This window comes from Cannabis sativa, chromosome 4 (assembly GCF_029168945.1).
Source record: "Cannabis sativa cultivar Pink pepper isolate KNU-18-1 chromosome 4, ASM2916894v1, whole genome shotgun sequence".
In the NCBI taxonomy this organism is placed as follows: Eukaryota; Viridiplantae; Streptophyta; class Magnoliopsida; order Rosales; family Cannabaceae; genus Cannabis; species Cannabis sativa.
Genome location: NC_083604.1, coordinates 53336490 through 53357560, shown reverse-complemented (window position 1 = coordinate 53357560; position 21071 = coordinate 53336490). Strand labels below are relative to the sequence as shown.

Genomic DNA, 21071 nt, shown 5'->3' with positions numbered 1-21071 from the left:
TTTAAGTTGATTTTTTCATTATTTTAATGCCATATAATTCAAACCTAACCCTAGTGGAATGCTATAAATAGATAGTGAAGGCTTCAGAAAAATAAGACTTTTTCCTGACACTTTCTGAATCAGAAAAACCTGAGCCTTCTCTCTCCCTATCTGGCTGACCACTCCCTCTCTTCTTCTTCAATATTTCGAAATCCTTAGTGTATGAGTAGTGCCCACACACAGCAAGTGATACCTCAATCATAGTGAGGAAGATCGTGAAGAAAGATCATCAGCAAAGGAGTTTCAGCATCAAAGATTCAGAGAAAGAGATCCAGGTTCAGATATTGATAATGCTCTGCTACAGAAAGGAATCAAGGGCTAGATATTTGAACGGAAGGAGTCATATTATTCCGCTGCACCGAATGTAAGGTTTCTTAAACTTTATATGTGTTTAATTTATCGTTTTAGAAAGTTCTATTTTAGGATGTTAATAAACATACTTGTGAGTAGATCTAAGATCCTGGTAAAATAATTTCCAACATGTCTATATATGAGCATGTGCATTTTTAGTTAAGTTTTATTTTTATTTATGTGACTACCTGACACACATTTCCTTACTGAGTTTAGTAGCTCACCCTTATTAAATTACCATGTGCAGACCAAAGTAACTGAAAGTCTAGAATGCCGGTGGCGAGTGGAATTTTGGACGCTTGTGTGTGAACTCGCTGAGGGCCATATAACTGCGGGCGGTCTAGGGCGCTCTATTTATTTATTTACGTAATTAAACTTATGTCACAATTATTTTAGTTATTAATTATTATGTCTTTTGTACGAAAACTGGCCAGTTGTGAACATTTTCAAGTATTAAATAAAAATGCGACATTAAGATTTTCTGCGTTTAACGCTTGTAAATAAAATTAATATTTTTATAAAAGTACAGGCGTTACATAGGCCGACACCGATGAGGGAGAAGAACAATGGCTCATGGTTCCTGGAAGGCGATAAGGGATGAAAAGAACATGAAATCTGTTCTCATTCGCAGAAGTGAAGGGGAAGAGAACGTGATTTTAGGGGTTAGGGATGGTTTTTACCAATGAATTTATTTTCTTTTTTCTTTTACAGAATCAATCCAGTTTAGAGAGAAATCTTTTATTACATACTTGATTAAAGAAGAGGGCAAAATGTGCCAATTCAACAGCCTGATCCACATCCGCATCATCAAAAACAATAAATGGGGATTTCCCTCCAAGCTCCAAAGTTACTGGTTTGAGATTGCTTCTTGCAGCAAGTTCAAGTACAGTTTTACATGTCACAGTTGAACTAGTAAAAGCAAGCTGCAAAGAGATTAATTGGTAGATTTATTTTTGTTTTTTTTTTATATATTTTTAAAATCATTTTTAAACATTTAAATAATAATAAAAAAAAAAATTAATGGCATGGACCAATGAACGAGTGACACGTGGATCCTAACCTGGCACTTAATGACCAGGTACCTACGGAAGTTCCACACTAGTGACGGAAGGTATTTTTACCGCAAAAAATACGATTTAGGTATTTATCTGGTACTCGGCATAAAACTTAGGTATTTATGCCGCAAATTGCTCTTTATAAAATACATAAGTTATCCGATCCAATCCTAACCGACCGATCCAATTCCAACCGATCAATTACAATCGGATATCCAATCATAATTGGATTGGATCGGATGCAAATTTTAAAAATCCAATTGGATCGGATCGGATGTTGGATGAGACATCTGATCCAATGGACAACTGAACCGATCCAATCCAATATCATCCAATGTCCATCCAATCATATTTAATATTTATAATTTCATATATTTAATTATTTTGTTTTAAAAAAAAAATATTAATTATTAATAGGTTTTACTCTTATTAATTAGAAGCTGGTAATATGCATCTATTGTTTTAATTTTAATTTATAATCTTTTTAATGGAATATACTAATTTATTTTTGTTTTGTTTTGTTGTGTTTTTTTTGTAGAAATTCTTAATGGAGTTGGTGACCTTAAAATTGAGTAAACATCCTCTTTTGTGAGATTGGACCATCAAAGATTAAACTCAAGAGAGTGATTGATTTAATATTTTAGAGTAATTTGTGGCATAAATACTTAACTTTTATGCCGAGTAGCAGATAAATACCTAAGTCGTATTTTTAGCGGTAAAAATACCTTCCGTCACTAGTGTGGAACTTCCGTAGGTACCTGACCGTTATGTGCCAGGTTAGTGTCCACGTGTTATTCTTTGATTAGTCCACGTCATTTAATTTATATATTTTATTTAAAAATTAAAAAATAAAACAAAAATAATTTAAATCAAAATAAAATAATAAATATTTAATATTCATATTTTAATTAAATTAAAATATAATAAATTATTAATTAAAACCCAAAACCTAAAACTAACAAATAAACCCAATAGAAAATTGAAAGGTCATCCCTTCATCATCCTCTTCTTCTTCCTGCCATTCTTCTTCTTCCTGCAATTCTTCTTCTTCCTGAAAACCAAGGTAATCTTGTCTACATCTCTATCCCATTTCTCTATCAAAAGCCCTAATTTATTTTCCCCATTTTGCATAGTTATAGTGTTATAGGAAGAAACATAGAGAGAAAAAGAAAGAGAAAGAGTTATGGCAAATTTAAAGACAATACTTGTTGTGCTTTCAGTAATGGCGACCTTGGCATGGATGCCCACTTTGTTGATTGGGCATGCTGCTAGTGAAATGGAGGCTAGTATTTGGCAGCGCTTATTAAATTAAGGGTTTGTGAGTTTCAATTGATTTGGGAATTTGGGGATAGGCAAAAACCCTTCTTTCATTTTGTTCAAACATGTTATTCTTCATTTTTTTCTGATTGTGATGCTCTTGCACCCATGACTGAACTTTTTTTCCAGTTCTTTCATCATTGTTTGGAGATTTATTGTTATGCAATAAGTTTGGGTGTTATAGCAGAAAGGAGAAATATATGGAGGTTATGTTGAGAGAAATTTGTCTTTCTGTTTTACTTCTGTTAATGCATTTAGGTATTTTATCAGGAAGCTGTGAAATCATGGGTGAGTTTAGTATCCAAATTAGCCGCAACCTGGTGAATAGCCTTGCTGACAATGAAGAAGATAAATCGAAGAAGAAGACCAAAAAAACTAGTATCCTTCTCTCTGTTTCTCTCTATGCGAAGTGTGAGGGAGATATGGGTGAGTTCGACAGAACACTTGGGCTTGGCAGAAATCTGGTCATCAACGGAACCATTATGGTTTGATTTTTTTTACTGGATGTATTACAGGTTTCTTTGCTCATCGTTAAGGATTTTTTAGGAATGTTTGTATTATTTTTTCTGGGTTTTTTTTTTTATTATTATTCAAGTTTTTCTGGGTTTTTTTGGTGGTCCAATTTGTGTTGTCAATTTGATTTTGCTAGATAGATGTTGGTGAGTGATGAGGTTTTCGATCGCATTGATGTTGCTACACATTTAAGTGGGATCTGAGTAAAAAAATTTGGGGAAGAACAATGGATGAATTTGAATTGGGGTTAGAAATTTTTTGGGTTCGGGAGCAATGGATGAATTTGAATGAATATATTAAATGTATTTAATTTTATTTTAAGTATGTCATTTAGTTTTTTATATAAATTAAGTTTTATTGTAATATAATTTTTATATTTTTTTAATGATTGTTTTAATTTTAAAATACTTTTAAATGTTTAAATTAATTTTTTAAATAAAATATATAAATTAAATGACATGGACTAATCAAAGAATGACACGTGGACACTAACCTGGCACATAACGGTCAGGTACCTACGGAAGTTCCACACTAGTGACGGAAGGTATTTTTACCGCCAAAAATATGACTTAGGTATTTATCTGCTACTCGACATAAAACTTAGGTATTTATGCCGCAAATTACTCAATATTTTATATTATATTTGCATTTGATGTATTGGACTTGTTTATTAAGACTTTTGCTTATTAAATTAGATTTGTGTTATATTTTTATTATGGGATCATGAAAGTTAGGTTGGATTTGGATTAAACTATTGTTTATTATCTATGTTCGATTATTAGGTTTTAAATTATGGTGACGTTTGGTAACATTTTTTAATCAGTTTTCTGTTTTTAAAAGTGGAAAAGTGAAAATATTTTTCAAAAACATGTTCTATAAAACTGTTTTTACTTTTCAATTTTATAATTAGAAATCAAAATTTTAAAAACAAAAAAAATGACTTTCAATATTTTTTTAAACAGTTTTTTTTCGTAATCAATTTTTTGGATTACGACCAGACCCGGACCAAATCTCCTCCCCACGGCCCTGGCGCTGAACCCGGCTTCTGATCCGAACCCGAATCCGACCCCGGACCTAGACCAAACTTAAATAAAACAAAAAATAAAAATAAAAATGAACTTTACAAAACACACTTTTGTTTTCTGTTTTTAAAATTGAAAAACAAAAGTTGTTATAGAACACATTTTTGTTTTTCAAAAATAAATTTTTTAAAAACAAAAATTTTACTTTCATTTTGAGATTAAAAAATTAAAAAATAAAAGTGTTACCAAACGGCACCTATGCTTTTTCATAAATTTTTTTCTTTTTAATGAAATAGCCTAAATAGTGGCTAAAATGAATTGGATTCATCCATTGGATCCATTGGATCCATTGGATGGATCCAATCCAATCCAATACAAAACCAGTTAAAGCATCCAATGAATGGAACCGATCCAATCCAATACATCCATTGGATCGAATCGGATCAGATGACTCAATTCAATTGGATTGGATCGGATGACAAAATCTAATATCCAATAAATAATTAGATTGGATTGGATGAGTCCAAATCCATTAAATGTGATCCAATGAACACCCCTAGGGTTTAAAAACTTATAAAACAGGTCCAATTTTTTTTTTTTTTTTAAAAAAAAGCCATAAAAAATGGCAAAACATAAATATGCGATATTTATAGAAAAACTTTTCAAAAATCTGTAATTTCCACCATTTTTTATTGTAGTTTCAAAAATACCGGTGATTGTTTTATGTCCGATGTGCGAGGTATGATAGTTAAACTTTGTGTGTACTTTTGTAATAAAAATGTAGAATAAGTAATACTTCTAAAAAAAACACAATAAAAGTGCGACTTGGGCTAAACGGGCCGAAGAATGGGGTCGTGAGTAGAAAGGAAAACATCGTCAACTCAAGATAAATATATACCAGATTCATTCCAACACACTGAAGCACCCAAGAACCAAGACACAAAGAAGGGAAGCCTTTGCCGTTTGGGTTTCCACTTTCCAATTCCATTATACTCCCAAATCTCAAATCCCTTCTTCATTCAAGATTCGGCAAAAGAATTTCTTCTAAGAAATTTAATAGTTAATTCATTTTTTTTTTCTTTCAAAAAGAAAATGGAAGGAGGAGAAGAGGGAGAAGAGGTAAGCATAGAAGAGCTCGCCTCCAATCTCTCCACCTATAAGGAACAGCTTCTCCAGGTATACGAATTCATCTTTCTTCCTCTTTTCGTTTTACATCTATATATGTATATCTGTATTTATGTTATTGTGAACATCTTAGCTGTTTAGGTTTATGTCTTACTGGTTCCATTACTTCAGATAGGGTTTACTTCATAACGTTAATACATATGATTGTGTGTGTCTCTGAGTTTTTCACATAACTAAATTCTCACTATTGTGAAGCACTTTTCTTTAATTTTTCATTCGAGTGAAGTTTTGGGGCCGCTAAATTTTCATAATTGAACTCAAAGTTCGAGAGAAAGTATGGATTTTTATCGCCCAAGCCTACTTATGATTTACTTATTGGGGTAGGGTGGGGATTTTGAAGGTGAAGCCTTAAGGTGGCTATGATTTCTGCTCCTTGTTTATCTTATTTTTTACCTGACTCTTAAGACTTTGGAAGATACGTGATAAAATAGCTAGACATATATTGTAGTAAAATTGTTAATCCATGGATGGAGGTAATCTGTTTAGCTCATGCACACATGGAATTGAACTAAACTAAGAGTTTGTTGGTGTGACGGAGCAAAGGAAGGAGAGAGGGGTATGTGGGTGGATTTTGGGGTAGGGTACTGATTTGGATGGAAGATATTGTTGGAGATTTCAATCCCAATTTTAACTAATTTTTAAGTGTTTGCCCTCTTCAAAAAATTTCCCAATCCCTTTTGATTTTCCCTCCTACCAAACAAAGAGAGAGATTAGGGGCTCTTTGGTTGGGAGAATGATGAATTTGGAACAAGAACAAGAATGACATACAGTATACTTTATTGAGTAAGAAAAAGAATTAAGGTCCTCTCACAAGGTCTGAGGTCCCTCTTGTGTACCTATATAGTAATTGCTATAGTTTCATGGTCCCCAAATATTGTAGGGTTAGGCGGGGGATCTAGTTTTTTAAAAAAAAAGTATTAAAAAAACTAAATTATATTTAAGAATAGTTTTTCTTTCCATTTCTTCATTTTATTTTAGGAACAGTGATTCCGCTAAAATAGTGGACCAGTCATTCTATTTTGAATGGCATTCCAATGCCCTAAATTACATCACCTTCCTTCGATATTCTTTTTTCCTTGGTAATTTACGTCACCTTCTTAGCTACCTTCCTCTCCTTTACTAAAACACAGCCTTGGTCTATTTATCTTTTGATGAGAACAACAGAAATTCACTGACCTTTCATGCTTTTTTTTCTCTCTGTGAATGTATTACTGAGAATAGCTCGACTCAGACATTTCTTTTGTATGGTAGAATTAACTTATAATGAAGCTATAATCGTTTGCTAATAGGTTGCATTATCAACACTCCAACAACACTAACTTTAGTTTATACTGTTTTCATGGATATGGTTTTAAGACATTCAAGAATCCTGTATTGAAAACTAAAATATTTGTAGTTGGGTATTTTGTCGTGAAATGTTACAGACTTGTTTGTTAGTTGGTTTCATTTATTTTTATGTTACTTTAAAAGCCACTAGCTTGGTTGAGTAGTGAGGGGGTTGGGGTAAGTGAAAGGTCCACGGTTCGAACCTTAGATCTCTTGCATAGGAGGCTCTTAGTCTCATTTAAGCACACCTGATAATTTTTTTTGTTGCTTTGTCCTTCAATTAACACAAGTTATATGATAAGAGTTGTACAGCTATAGGCCATTATCCCTGCTCTCTATATTTGCAGTTCTACATCTTTCCTATGGTATTATGCATGACACATCTGTCACTGATTTCTTGTTCTGTCGATCAGGTCAAGCAGCTGTTGGCTGATGATCCTGGAAACTCGGAATATGCTGACATGGAAAGGGAGCTCAATGAGGTAATTTTGTTAAGGACTTTTATTTTCTTGTATGTGTTGTTGAATATCCAGTTACACCTTCCAGTCAAATAATGGGCTTCTGTTGTGTACTTGTGTTACTCGACTTTATGACACAATGTGAGTGGTTATTATGTGATAGAGCTACAGGAGCATCTTCTGTAGTGTCTTATAGATCAATGATTGTAAAGAAAATTGTAGATATTCTTTTTTTGGTTGTCTAGATCAGTGCAATTACCGTTCTTCTTCTATTTTCCTCCTCTCTTTTGAAGGCACCAAAATGTTGCTCATCAAGCAACATCAGTTAAGCTAATGGCTACCTTGGGAGTTTGTTGTCATTACAGGGTTGTTAAGGTGAGGATGGCTTTATGTTAACTTAAGTTCATACACTCCAGAAATGAGAACTCTTTGGAGAAAAGAATACTGGATCTTAATGTAGAATTAGAACATCATCAAGATGCACATCACTTCTATCTTGATTCTTGTGCAGGTTTGCTGTGTGTCGTGATGGCCAGCCTGCTCTCTCTCTCTTTCACAGTCACTGATTTTGGATGTTCACAATCAGATTCTATGTTCGAATCACAACAATGATATGTTCTTCAAAATGCTATACTCGTAGTAGCTCGTCCTTTCTTTGCATTGTTTAGGGATATTCTTTGCTTTTTTTACTATCTGTTTTTCCAAAGAGATGAAGACTTTTCTTATAAAGAAATAAAAAACAAATACACTTTTCATGCTTTGGTATTCATATGTTTACTATATTATCATTCCTTCTTGAGGCTAGCTCAAGTAGTTGGGTGGGTAAGCTGAGTGATCCACTGAGTCCTTGTCTGTGTAACTTATAAAAAAAAAAAATCATGTTTTCTATTCCTTCTGAAATTTATGATTGCACTAAAGTTCTAAGATTGCAGGTAATTGCCTTAACGGAGGAACTGCTGGAAACTGCAAAGCAAAATGAGAATTCTGTATCCAATGTTGTGACTGGGGCAAGTGTTGATACATCTCCTGATTGGAATGATAAGGTATGACAAATAAGGTCTGGTTTTGCCCAAATATTGTAGGGTTAGGCGGGGATCCTAGTTTCAAAAATAAAAAATTAAGGCTTGGTTTTGTTTCCTCTATTGTTGTGTCTTGTGTGTGAGAGAGAGAATGAGAGAGCTGTATAAAAGTTCATACATCCATATAATTGAAATTTCTGTCGATTCTTGCGGCCTGTCAGAACCTTTGTGGTCTTCATGTATTTGCTAAAGATTCATTGACCTTTTGATGCTAAACGTCTAAATATTTATATAGACATGATATTTCATGGCATTGTTATCCATTGATATTGTGTATGTAAATGTGTGCTGATGTCGGAGCTATCTCATATCTTTGGTTCTTATACCGTGTACTTTTACTGATTTCAAATGTAGGATTCACTAAGCCTTTCTGACCATCAAGAGAAGTTTCCTGTTGGCACAAAGGTGCAAGCTGTTTGGAGTGAAGATGGCGAATGGTATGTGATAAAATGTTGATATTATTTATCTGTACATGAACCAATTCACGTTTATATTATCACATTGGTTATATTTATATTCTCTCCTCCCCCAGGACCCCCACTTCTCTCTCTCTCTCTCTCTCTCTCTCTCTCTCTCTCTCTCTCTCTCTCTCTCTCTCTCTCTCTCTCTCTCTCCTATACATATTTTTAAGCCAATGTTTAATTAGTTGAATGCCTAGGTATGATGCAACAATTGAGGCTCATACTCCAATTGGGTATTACGTTGCTTATGTTGAATGGGGCAATAAAGAAGAGGTATTATTTTTCTCTAAACATTCAATTAAGTCATTATCTTACTACTTTGAACTCATTTATGAGCTTTTCTTCTAGGATGTATGTGATATCATATCTTATATCCTAACCTAAGATGATGAAACTATGAAGTCTCGTTAATGATTTTGTTGGTTTTAAAAAAATGATTTTGTTGGTTTCCTATAGTTCATTAATTATCTTCTGGTCTTCATTAGTGTCTTTTTTCTTCATAGTTGTGCTTTTTGATCATTTATCACCGTGGAGTGAATACCTGCAGTGAGTGCTGCTACTTATATATACATTTTTTTTTTTAATTCCAGGTGGATCCTGATAATATAAGGCCAATTCAAGAAGGCGCTGTGAATGCATTGGTGGAAGCAGAGAAGGTAGCTGAAGCTACAAAGCAAGCTATTAAGAGAAAAATTGCTCAAGCTGCTTCTGTTGACTTCCAATCTCGAACCTTGCCAGCTAAACTTCGTATAGAACCTGATGACCCCGAGGATGTGGTAAGCTATCTATCTTTTTGTTTAAAAAAAGAAAAAAAAATAAAAGAAAAAAGGAACCCTCAAGCTTGCTTTGGTTAGAAAAGAATTACAAGCACAAGTAGGAAAAGATCCTAGAACAAAATCCCGAGGATGTGGTAAGCTATCTATCTTTTTGTTTACAAAAAGAAGAAAAAAAAATAAAAGAAAGAAGGAACCCTCAAGCTTGCTTTGGTTAGAGAAGAATTACAAGCACAAGTAGGAAAAGATCCTAGAACAAAATCTTGACATAGATAATAGATTAGAGAAATGTACATCTATAAACTACTTAACATCAACCAGCAAATTGCCTCTCAAAAGTTGAGACTTCCCAAATGTGATCTTTATGTCGACCTTGACTCCTTTAGAGATTTATTTTTATCAAACAATGGTGAATGAAGGAGATCTATACCATGCAGCAGATATGTTTACATTACTTAGAGAGTGTAAACCATAATCTAAGAGCAAAGGAATATGATACAACCACTTGGGTGGAACCTAACAATACACTCCCCCCTTAAAGGCGATGTCGATGATGGCCCACTCTGGGCCTAATCCACAGGTTGCCCCTTCCATGACATCTGGGTGCATGACTTTGATACCACTTGATACAATCACTTGGGTAGATTTCACTTTCAAAAGCTAGCTTAAGATCATAGGGTGCCCATGTAGTTATATACCACCAATATTGTAGAATGAACAGCTATAGGTACACATTTACTCTACACGCTCAAGATGTGCACAATGGTGTGACATGCATCTTAATACACGTAAAAGTAATAGGCCCTGCCTTAAAATTTTGACAGGTTTAAGATGGATGCCACATTAATTTGTGTATTTCGAGTTTGTAAAATAGGTGTGCCCACTAATAAGCGATTGTTGTTTTCTCCACTCATCTTGCATATAACTCCACTAATAGGGTCTTGTTTTCTAAAAGAGATGTATGAACATTAGCAAAGTAAACACATCCACTTTAGGAGGCATAGGGCTTTTCCTTATCTTTACCCAAGGAGGGATCCCCCATCCTATCCATCATTAGCTAACTTAATTTGTAGATTTGGATTCTACAAATTAAATCAACTTATTCTAGAAAGTAGATACTCTATCATTCAAACCTCCGATTTAGTGTATGTTTCAATTACTTTCCAGTCAGTCCTCCCTAAGGCACAAGTCGTTGGTACATACATCTATTCTTTTTGTTGATAGTCTGCAAGCATGGGGAGCAAATATTTAGGAAAAAAATTGATGTAGCACTGTCTTTCCAGAACAGTAAATTCTTGCCACTCACAACCTTAAATAAGCTTGACCAACTGCTGGAATTTTTATATATAGAAGCAATGTCCTTCCAAGGGTTTCTCAAAGATACTCTTTCCCACCAGTATCCAACCCATTCTCTTCCATTTTATATTTGCTTTTAACAATATTATGCCACAATGATTGCCTCTCGTTTGGGAACCGCTAAAGCTATCACACAAGAAACACGTTGTTCCTTTCCTTTAAGTTTCCAACCCGGATTGCTCCTTGGAGCTTTGATTTTCTATTATCTATATGAATTCCTTTTATTTATGAATGTTACCTTTTCTAAGGTGTTAGGCTATAACAATTGATGTATATATATCATATCCTTGCCACTCATCAATGTAAATCTACATAATTTTGATGGGGATTAAATGACAAATGAATCATTGGTATTAATAAGAACCGTTGGCATTAATTATTATACTTTAAATTTAAAAAGCTTTTTTCTTTTCATTTATAGATTTAATTACACAAAACACAGCATTTACCCTGTTACTATAACCTAATCGTGGGGTTAAGACTTGGTAGCTGCTAAGTGTAATAATAAACATAAACATAAAGGCCTAGAAATCAATGAATATGAACTTTTACAGCATGTACGAACACCATAACTTAGTAATTGCTTTGATGCTGAGAGGTATTTTACTATACACGGCTGCTGTTTTATATTTCTCCAAATTGTTCTCTGCAGAAAGCAACCAAGCGAAAGAAGATACATGCTTTCAAATCAAAGATGCGGTTTGAGCAGCTTGAAGTTACACAAAATAAGCGCCAAAATGCTTGGCAGCAATTCCAGACAACAAAAGGCAAGACAAAGAAGGTATGCTTTGAGATTCTTATTTAAATGTAGATGCACTTGCAATGTTGAACCAATCACTCTTGACTGCTATAAGAGTACAAGAGTGGTGTCAATTGTTTTAACTCTTGTTTATTTTGTTATTTGTACATTTTATTTGTGGGCCGACCCAAGAGCAATCAAAAATCCATTGCACATTATACTTATGCTGAGTCCAGATGGATTTGCCAATTATGATCTAATGTAAATTTAACACTGAACAAGAAATATTAAGATTCTTAGAATTGGTGCATCTGCGTATTTTGATGATTATTATTATTATTATTATTGTGATTGTGCATTTTCAGGTTGGTTTCTTCTCTGGACGCAAGCGAGAGAGCATCTTTAAGTCTCCTGATGATCCGTTCGGTAAGGTTGGTGTGACTGGAAGTGGGAAGGGTTTAACAGACTTTCAGAAGAGAGAAAAGCATTTGCACCTTAAGGGCGGAAGCGGAGAGACAGATGAGCAGTAGTAGGGGCTTAATTTAACATAGCATTATGTCATTTTCTGTATTTAACATACATTAAATAATTAATAATTTACTCTTGCTAATGCAAAATGCTCGCATAGGTCTGCGATTTTTTGTTGATGAAATATTTGACCTGCTTTCATGTTGGCCTCTTGCTTTATTGTTACTTCTTTTGACCTATTTATTGATAGGATGGGATGAGAGCACGGTTTGGTCGTACCATCACTGTTCTTTAATGTAAAAAAAAATGTAAAAATTGTATGGGTAGTATTCAAAGTTTTAAGTTTGTAAGCGGTAAAAACTTAATATTTATTTTTAACGGCATAAATATTTAATATTTGTAAAATTGTAATTTCCCTCTAGTTTTTTTTAATACAGAATTTGTTTTGAATTTTTCAAAAGAAATTTTAGAAGTAATTTATACTACATGTTTATATTTAGATCTAATGATTTAGAATTTAGGTTTTATATGTGTCATGTTTAAGACAATAATAGAGTTTGTACTGACAAAATTAAAGAAAAATTATAATTTTATAAACATTGAGTATTTATGCCATTAAAAATAAATATTAGATTTATGCTACTTACAAATTTAAAATTTTAGGTATTTATGTCTATTTACCTAAAGTATATTGCATTAGAAAAATAAAAGATTAAAAAACAAATATATTTAGAGATTTTTTTTTTTCCAGATAAATAAATAAAAGAGTTGAAAGAAATTGAGGAGAAATGTTACAAGGCAAAATTAATGGTTAAAATAATGAGAAATTAGTGGAGATTGGAAAAGTAATAAAAAGTTTGTAGTATAATGAATATTTATTAGAGCATAGTTTAGTCAAAATTAATAAATACTAAAGAGTGGTGTTAAACATTATTATTATTGTAATAGAATTTTATTATGAATACAAATCGTCAAAATGAAAATTACTTTCGTTGAAAACTCGAATAGGAAGCTCTAGATGAACTATTTTCTTAGTAGAATGATACACATAATAAAAAGACTCTGCATATACAATCAAATAAGTGTCTATAGTTATTAACAACTAAACCAAAATGAGAGATCATCATTAAATCGCCACTAAGCGATCCATCTCTAGAACCACCATCGACCAATCTTTATCCTTAATCTAACTAAGAGCTTCTCGAATTTCCATAATCTTAGCCAACTCAGGTGCCACATTACCATACTGACACATGATGCGTGCTTCAATAAGACGGTACATGTGATCACGAGCTACCATACCAACTGTAATGCCCTAATAAAAGGCACGCTACTAACAACCATTAATATAATCTAATCCCGTCAAACTGGGATTACTAGAAAATAAGAGCGAAAAAATTTAAACTTTAAATCAAGTAGAGAGTGAAAATATAACTTGTAACTATTTAATTTATAAACCATTCCAAAAGGTTACACATGTTTCGGGATCCTGTAAAGCTTTTTACAAAATATTATAAGTCATTTTAACATGTCGACCTAAGCGACAAAAACTGAGAATACAAAATCAATTAGCTGGTGGACCCAACCCGCGTGGTCTAGTGTGGCCCGAACATGTACAATCTACCGCCAAGCCCTCGAACTCATAGCCGATCACAAACTGATTTACCCTTTCCTGTACAGTAGAGCACCCGTGAGCCAAGCCCAGCAAGACAGTATAATTAACAATATGTAATATATTCTCAATTCAGATAAATACTGATGCTACCGCATCTACTGTCTATTTAACATAGACCTACGTGTTGCGCTCACACGTCTATTTACATTAAGGGCGCCTTAGATTAGTTTATCTCGATTCTGATTACCGAGTCTAACCTAATTATGCCTTAACTGCATATTTCTTTATCTCAACATATATAGCATGGCATTGCATTCAAAATCATTGAATCACTAGAGTAATAACTCTAGACCATATAACTGCTCACTTTAGGGTAATAACCCTAATTCCGGTTTCTCATTTAATCATAAGCATAATATCAAACATGAGCGCCACCGCGCTTAACTCTACGTGATAACTACTATTTTACCTGATATTCTAAGTATGTGGAGATTTTAAATCCCCGGATGTTGGAAAAAGAAAAAAGGAGATGAATAAAAAGCTGCTCAAAAAGTTGTGCGGTACTTTTTCCTAACTTTGAGACTGAAGAGGTTATACAATTCAAGGCACTCGACCGAGGACATGCAGTGGCATTAAGCTTATGCGGTTAACGAATCATTAAGCTTTTCTTCCATGTACTTCTGGATGTTGAAACTCGATTTAACTGACTAGATCAAAATATTGAATGTCCTCCCAAATAAGCCTAAAAAAGAATTCTCTGTATTCAAGCATGTTAGGCGACGCATTGATAAGAGGACTATCGTATTTTTACCAATGCGGGAAAAGCTTAAGGCAGAGTGATACATAGGGAGCAATTATAATAAAGTGGAGAAGTAGTAAGATATTTTTATTATTAAATAAATATAACTAAGTATATAATAAACAGATTAAATATTAAAATACGATAGTTTAGGAATATTAATATTTTAAAGGTCCTAAGGGTACCAAAGTGGGTACTTTTTACAAACGTATGCTACCAAGATCATTAATTGTTCAAAACAAAACTGACCAAGTGTGAATTTTAACAAAATACAAGATATTAAAAAAGTGGTTACCGTATTATGTAAGTATTGTATATCTGATGACTGTAGCTTGTTTAATTATTTTGTTATATAATTTTCTTATATCCCTTTCATGGAATAAGTAAGCCATGTTATATAGCACTAGAAATTTGATCTAATCATACATTATCTCTTAATTTGATCTAATTTAATTAGTAATTAGATTTGAAATATAACACTATCTCATTATTAATAAAATGTGTACATCTTTCTCTTTAAACTCACTAGGGTTTCGCTCTAGTAGTTTTTACCATCTGCTTGATTTTTTTTTGCCTGACCAAGGCTCGTAAGCCATTTCTCGGCCCTACGACGTGGCTCTAGTCGGGTCTTGTTAACTCCCACACTATTTTTTATTTTGATGGAGTAGTTGATATCCTTCTGCCTGAGTGTTCTTTTCTTCCTTTCTCTAGATGTATGTCTCAGAGATTTGAGTTGCTCATATTGGCTCTGGATTGCATCTATTCACTGATGTTAATCCTCTTAGTGTGTTATTTTTATTTGATATGTTTTATTTTTTATGTTTAGTTTTATTTTCAATTATGTTGTGGTTACACCACCTTGCTATTGTTATAGTAGTAAGATTTTATTCATTCTTGGCAAGGAATTTTAGTTATGTTTCTTTTTGGGGCCGGGCATTGATGGAATCTCAATTTGCTCAAAGCAAGTTTATGTTAGTAGCATGACTATCATTGGCCATGTTCAAATCTAAGAAATTCTAAGATTTTTATTCGCCCCATTGTTTATGGTGCGATTGTTATCACTATATGGTTAGTTGTTTAATTGGTTGTTTTCTTTTAGTATAAATTGAATCATAGGATTGTTATTATACCCAATTTTTATTAGAAGATCTTTGACTATAGTCATTGATATTTGTGATTTGTCACATGATCATTTGGATTGGAGATTTAGCATTCTTCACACTTCTTGATGCTTCAACCCTAGAGGCTTATTGATATTTTAGTTGAAGGTGCTATTAGGGTTTTCATTCCTATTTTTGTAAACATTATGTTTGGCTATCTTGTTGATTTTGTTCTTTGAATGATATATCATCATGTAATGGAATATTGTCTGATGTGCCTACTAATGGAATTTCCATTCTCTTGAAAAAATTATTTAGAATATCATCATCTGATCAAATCTAACAAGACCTCAAAATTCTATCAACTCAATCTAATCAGTAATTGGATTTGATCTATTTTTTAAATGGATATCTAATTACATACTTACTTTTTAATATATTAACTTGATATATATAAAAAATACGTAAAAATTAAATATTGTTATAAAATAATATAGAATAATATAAAGTAAATGAGAAGAAAGAAGAAGAAGATGAAGAGAGAAAGAGAAAGTGAATGAGAATTTCTGAGTTGTTTATTCCAATGGGGTGAACCCCTATTTATACAAATACAAGAGTGAGATATTAAGAAACTAAGAAAAAGGGAAACTAAGAAAAAGAGGAATGTTGATTACAATTAATAGTAGTGAATAAAAGATTTGGACATCCACATAATTATTAATATTTATAACACTCCCCCTTGGATGTCCATAATAACTACCTTATTAAAAATCTTGCTGAAAACTTGATCAAAGGAAAAAGAGTATAGTGTAAACTAACTCCCCCTCATTTAGGCATTTGTGGAGATCTTCTAATCGGCGAATTTCGATCTTGTTTGCCGTCTTCTCAAATGTTGATGTTGGTAATAACTTTGTGAATAAGTTTGCAAGATTGACATTTGATTGAATTTGTTAAACACCAATATGCATTTTCTTGAAGCGTATAAAGAAGAATTTGGTGAAATGTGTTCTAACTCTATCTCCTTCAATGTACCCTCCTTTTAGTTGAGCGATGCAAGCAGTATTATCTTCATAGAGAACTGTTTGTGTTGATACTTCTTTATAGAGTGCAATCCATATGTTTCTCGAATATGCTATGTCAATGATCTCACTCCCACACATTCTCTACTTGCTTCATAAAATGCAAGTATGTCAACATGATTTATAGTTGCCTCGTTAAAAACCTTGCCAGAAAAACCCAGTGGGACAAAATTTGAGCTAGGAAAAAGAGTACAATGTATATTTCATATTCATAATTATTTGCAAGTTGACTCGTTAAAAACCTTGCCAGGAAAACCCAGTGGGACAAAACCTGAACTAAGGGAAAAAGAGTGCAACATGAATATGTCTCCCCCTCATGCACATATGATCCATAATTCTTTTGGTGATAATATATCTCATAACATTATTGTTATCACTTTCAAAATATCATCATATACAATCTTTGATCATATATTTTCTATAATTCTTCCAGAGTATGTATGGACTTCTAAATTATAGATGAGGGGTTCGTGGAACATTAATCTTTATCCAACTAATTGTATCATTCATGTGTGTACGCAACTTTATTCATACTAAAATTTAAAATTTCAAGTAGATATGAACATAACACATTGATGGTACTATAAATTTCATTTGTGACAATGATGGTACTCCAAGACCATATATTTGTTCCATCTTGTTGTATAATCTCAATTTCCATATCAAATGATCATATATCTATAATTCTTGATACATATGAAGTACTTCAGGACTTCAATACTAATGAACAAACTTTATACATTTAGTATTTCTCGATATACAAAAGAAATAAAAGTTTGTTTTTCAATCACTTATAATGTAATCAAAAACTCTTCAAGAGTCTATCACAACGTATAATTTACCTATTTATATTGCATAGACAACCATACATATTTTTCAAACAATAATTTACTTACATGTCTTTATTTCATACAAAGATCTTTCTCATATAGTGCGCGTGACTTTGAATTTATATCACTTAAGACATGTATTAAATTCTTCTAGAATTTTTAGATAAGGCTTATTTCAAATTCTCACTATATTAGGAGCTCCAAATAAATAACCTTTTGTTGCAACATTTATGTGACGCTTATAAATCCTCATAAAAAATATTCCAGGCTATAATCAAATCATGATTATATTTTCTCAATATTTAAGCCTTACTTCAATCAATCTCATGTCTATGCAAACTTTGTACAACAATTCATTATGTACAAATACATATATGCAAATTTCTCATTAGAAATATTTATTTGCACACCCTACAGGTCTTACTTCAATTTATGTGAGTAAATTTGCCTGGACTGCATCATAATATTTTGGTCAAAAATCAAAATGTATGTCGATAATTCTCGACAAATCTAATACAATGATCCTTGCTATCTCATGTTAGTTTATTGCATATGCACACATTCAATATTTATTGTCGATAAAAATTTCAATAAATGATAATTTCCTCCCATATTGACATAACTTATAGAGATCTCTTTAAATTACATATTTTTCAAATATGTTTATCATTTATAGGTACCTATATAGAATCACTTCAGGGATTCAATTATTATCCAATGTGCTATGTCTAACTTCTTTTGGGAGTCTCTTCAAGTACCGTTTTCATCACGGTTATCATTTAAATACTTTATAACATTAAGGTATCTCCATGAGTACCTCTAGATTTAACAACTTCAGGGCAAATCAAATGAACATCTACTAATAATTTCTATATTGTTCATTTACGCTTCAGGCGTTTTCAACTCATTCTAACTCAACTTTGAATAATATTGATTTGCAGTTGGTATATATCATTTTGAACTATATTGTTCTTATATACTTTGTGCAAGGATCATTTTTCAAAAATTATCATCGATCCCAACTTCTTCTCTCCCCCTGATCGAGATAATTTTTTTAAAATTGTGATATCTAATAATATTAATATACCTGTAGGGATTTCAGTATATCACAATGAATCAATATTTATTTAAACTCTTCAGCTTCAAGTTCAATCCTTATGAACTTAATTCATTTCTAAGAATGAGTCATACATGTATAATTAGAAATACATAAATTTACACATTTTGCAAATGCATGATCATATAATCTTATTACATCGATAAGAAACTATGCAATAAAAATCTAATAATGGCTCAAGACTGTTAAAGAAATATAATTTAAATATTTTCTATGTGCAAATATATGCACATTCTTCTTTTGAGCCTTATAAATTAACAATGAGAAGAATCTTCTGGTTCTTCAACAAAATTTAGTCAAATTCTTTGACAATTTATTGCATATGATTGATCATGTCAAAAAATTCAATTCATGAACTTCAGGTTCACTATAATTTGTATTTCAATGAAACTTTCAAAAGGTAATATAAATTCATTACAACATAATCATTACAAGTTTCATTTTTATATACATGAATAATATAATTATATTATTCTCCAAAACATATACACTCTTCAGGAGTCACTATTATGTTTATCAAATTTTATATTTCTTCAGGAATCACTATCATCAATTCAATGATGTGTATAATTTAAAAAATACATGACAACTTCATCATATTATTGTAATGGTCAAACATATATAAACATAATATATCATTTATTTTTCCTGGTATCTTTTTAACAAGTCGTCTAATTTATTTAATAGACTATTCATCAGTCTAATTATCATGACTTGATATATTATATATTTAAATGTACAATAAGTACATATAATAAGTTATTTCTTATCACTTTCATAACTAGATAAAAGTTATACATCTAGGTACATACAAAGATATTTTACTACTCAAAGTAGCAATTGTATGTAAGACTTTTTCAGGAAGCTTTTCAAATAATCATTTTGTGATTCTTTATCACTTTGATTATATTGGATCACTAACAAATATTAGTAAGTTATATATTCACTTCTGGGAATATACAAACTGAATTATATAGTAACTATATATATGCATATCCTGTACCAACAATAGTTTGAAACTATTGATTTCAAGAAATAATAAAATATGTATATATTAATTTACTTCTGGCATTGCCAATATATGTGAAATCTATATTCTTTGAAATAGAATTTCATGTCTATTCATCCTCTTTAGGGAATGATATTTAAATATTCTAAATGTACAATAAGTTTGTACAATTCACATTCTATTCAATAATCAAATATACTTTTATCTTGATTATAAGTGTGTCCGTACCACAGGTACGCGACTACTATTATTCAATTCCACACATGATATATAGATTTTATACACTTTGATTGTGTGTGGTATCTCATCTTTTGGTTGTTTCCAATTTCTTCTGGAAATATTTGAGTAGTAAATAATGCCATCGATTATTTAAAATCATTACATTCACTACGGGGAATGACGTTGAACAAGTAGAACATTATTATAAATTTCTTAAAAATTTATTACTTGTTCATATATAAAAAGAAATTACTCAGCAACTTCTTTAACAATATTTCAAAGAATATATGAATACAATTTTTGTATAATCTCCAAGATGTATGCAAAATTTGATCTTTAATATATGTCACATGCAATAATTTACAACATTGCAAGTAATAACAATGTATAATAACATGACTAATACAAACAATCTTTAAAAGTAGTTGAATTTAATTCGTATCATTCTCTGCAGGGAATGATGAACAATAAATACATGTCTCATGTATTTAAATAACATTAGTCATGCTCACTGTTATTCTTATACTTTGATGTTTCAATGCAATTTTCTTAACATTCTTTTTAGGTATTCAAAACCCACTATAAAATTGCATCAATAATAATCATTTTTAATGATTCTTTAGTTGTATTCACATAAATACAATCATTTTTTTTTTGACAAATATAAAACATTTACTTCAGGAAATATTTGTCAAAATCTATATCGATATTATATTACTTTTCATTGTCCTCAAAGAATACAAGAACATATATCTAAATATGTATTAATCTCTTTCATTATATATCCATCAACTATATAATGAATATTACGTTTGCATAATCTTCAGGATATATGCAAGATTTTATTGAGGACGCATAATCATCAGGATATATGCAATATTTTATCGATGATGCATGATCTTCAGGATATATGCAATATTTTATCGATGATGCATAATCTTCAGGATATATGCAACATTTTATCGATGATGCATAATCTTTAAGATATATGTAATATTTTATCGATGATACATAATCTTCTGGATATATGTATAATTTATATAGATTTTCTCTATCATATCATAGGCACACATATATTGTAAATATTATGAATGATAAAAACATAATATATATGTATATATGAAATCAATAATAAATATATAAAAACATATACATACATAT

The 21071-nt window shown here is 31.6% G+C and overlaps 1 protein-coding gene and 1 long non-coding RNA gene across 2 annotated transcripts; both read left to right on the top strand.

Moving 5' to 3' along the window:
* The first annotated feature begins 2463 nt into the window (after window positions 1–2463).
* Window positions 2464–3369, top strand: LOC133037262 (uncharacterized). The gene is made up of 2 exons (XR_009687387.1): window positions 2464–2508; window positions 2550–3369. It is a non-coding gene; the product is annotated as an uncharacterized LOC133037262 (long non-coding RNA).
* A 1777-nt stretch (window positions 3370–5146) lies between these two features.
* LOC115712739 (uncharacterized) lies at window positions 5147–12547 on the top strand. Its single transcript, XM_030641089.2, has 8 exons — window positions 5147–5473; window positions 7222–7290; window positions 8199–8309; window positions 8700–8782; window positions 9004–9079; window positions 9397–9582; window positions 11588–11716; window positions 12040–12547. The coding sequence occupies exons 1-8, from the start codon at window positions 5390–5392 to the stop codon at window positions 12202–12204; spliced, it is 903 nt and encodes a 300-aa protein (XP_030496949.2). The 5' UTR covers window positions 5147–5389; the 3' UTR covers window positions 12205–12547.
* Window positions 12548–21071: the final 8524 nt, after the last annotated feature.

Excerpts from the sequence above, each read along its gene's own strand:
- LOC115712739 (XM_030641089.2), top strand. The coding sequence starts at position 5,390 with ATGGAAGGAGGAGAAGAGGGAGAAGAGGTAAGCATAGAAGAGCTCGCC. Across the intron at positions 5,474-7,221 it reads ATAAGGAACAGCTTCTCCAG|GTCAAGCAGCTGTTGGCTGA; the intron begins GTATACGAATTC and ends TCTGTCGATCAG. Across the intron at positions 8,783-9,003 it reads TGGAGTGAAGATGGCGAATG|GTATGATGCAACAATTGAGG; the intron begins GTATGTGATAAA and ends TTGAATGCCTAG.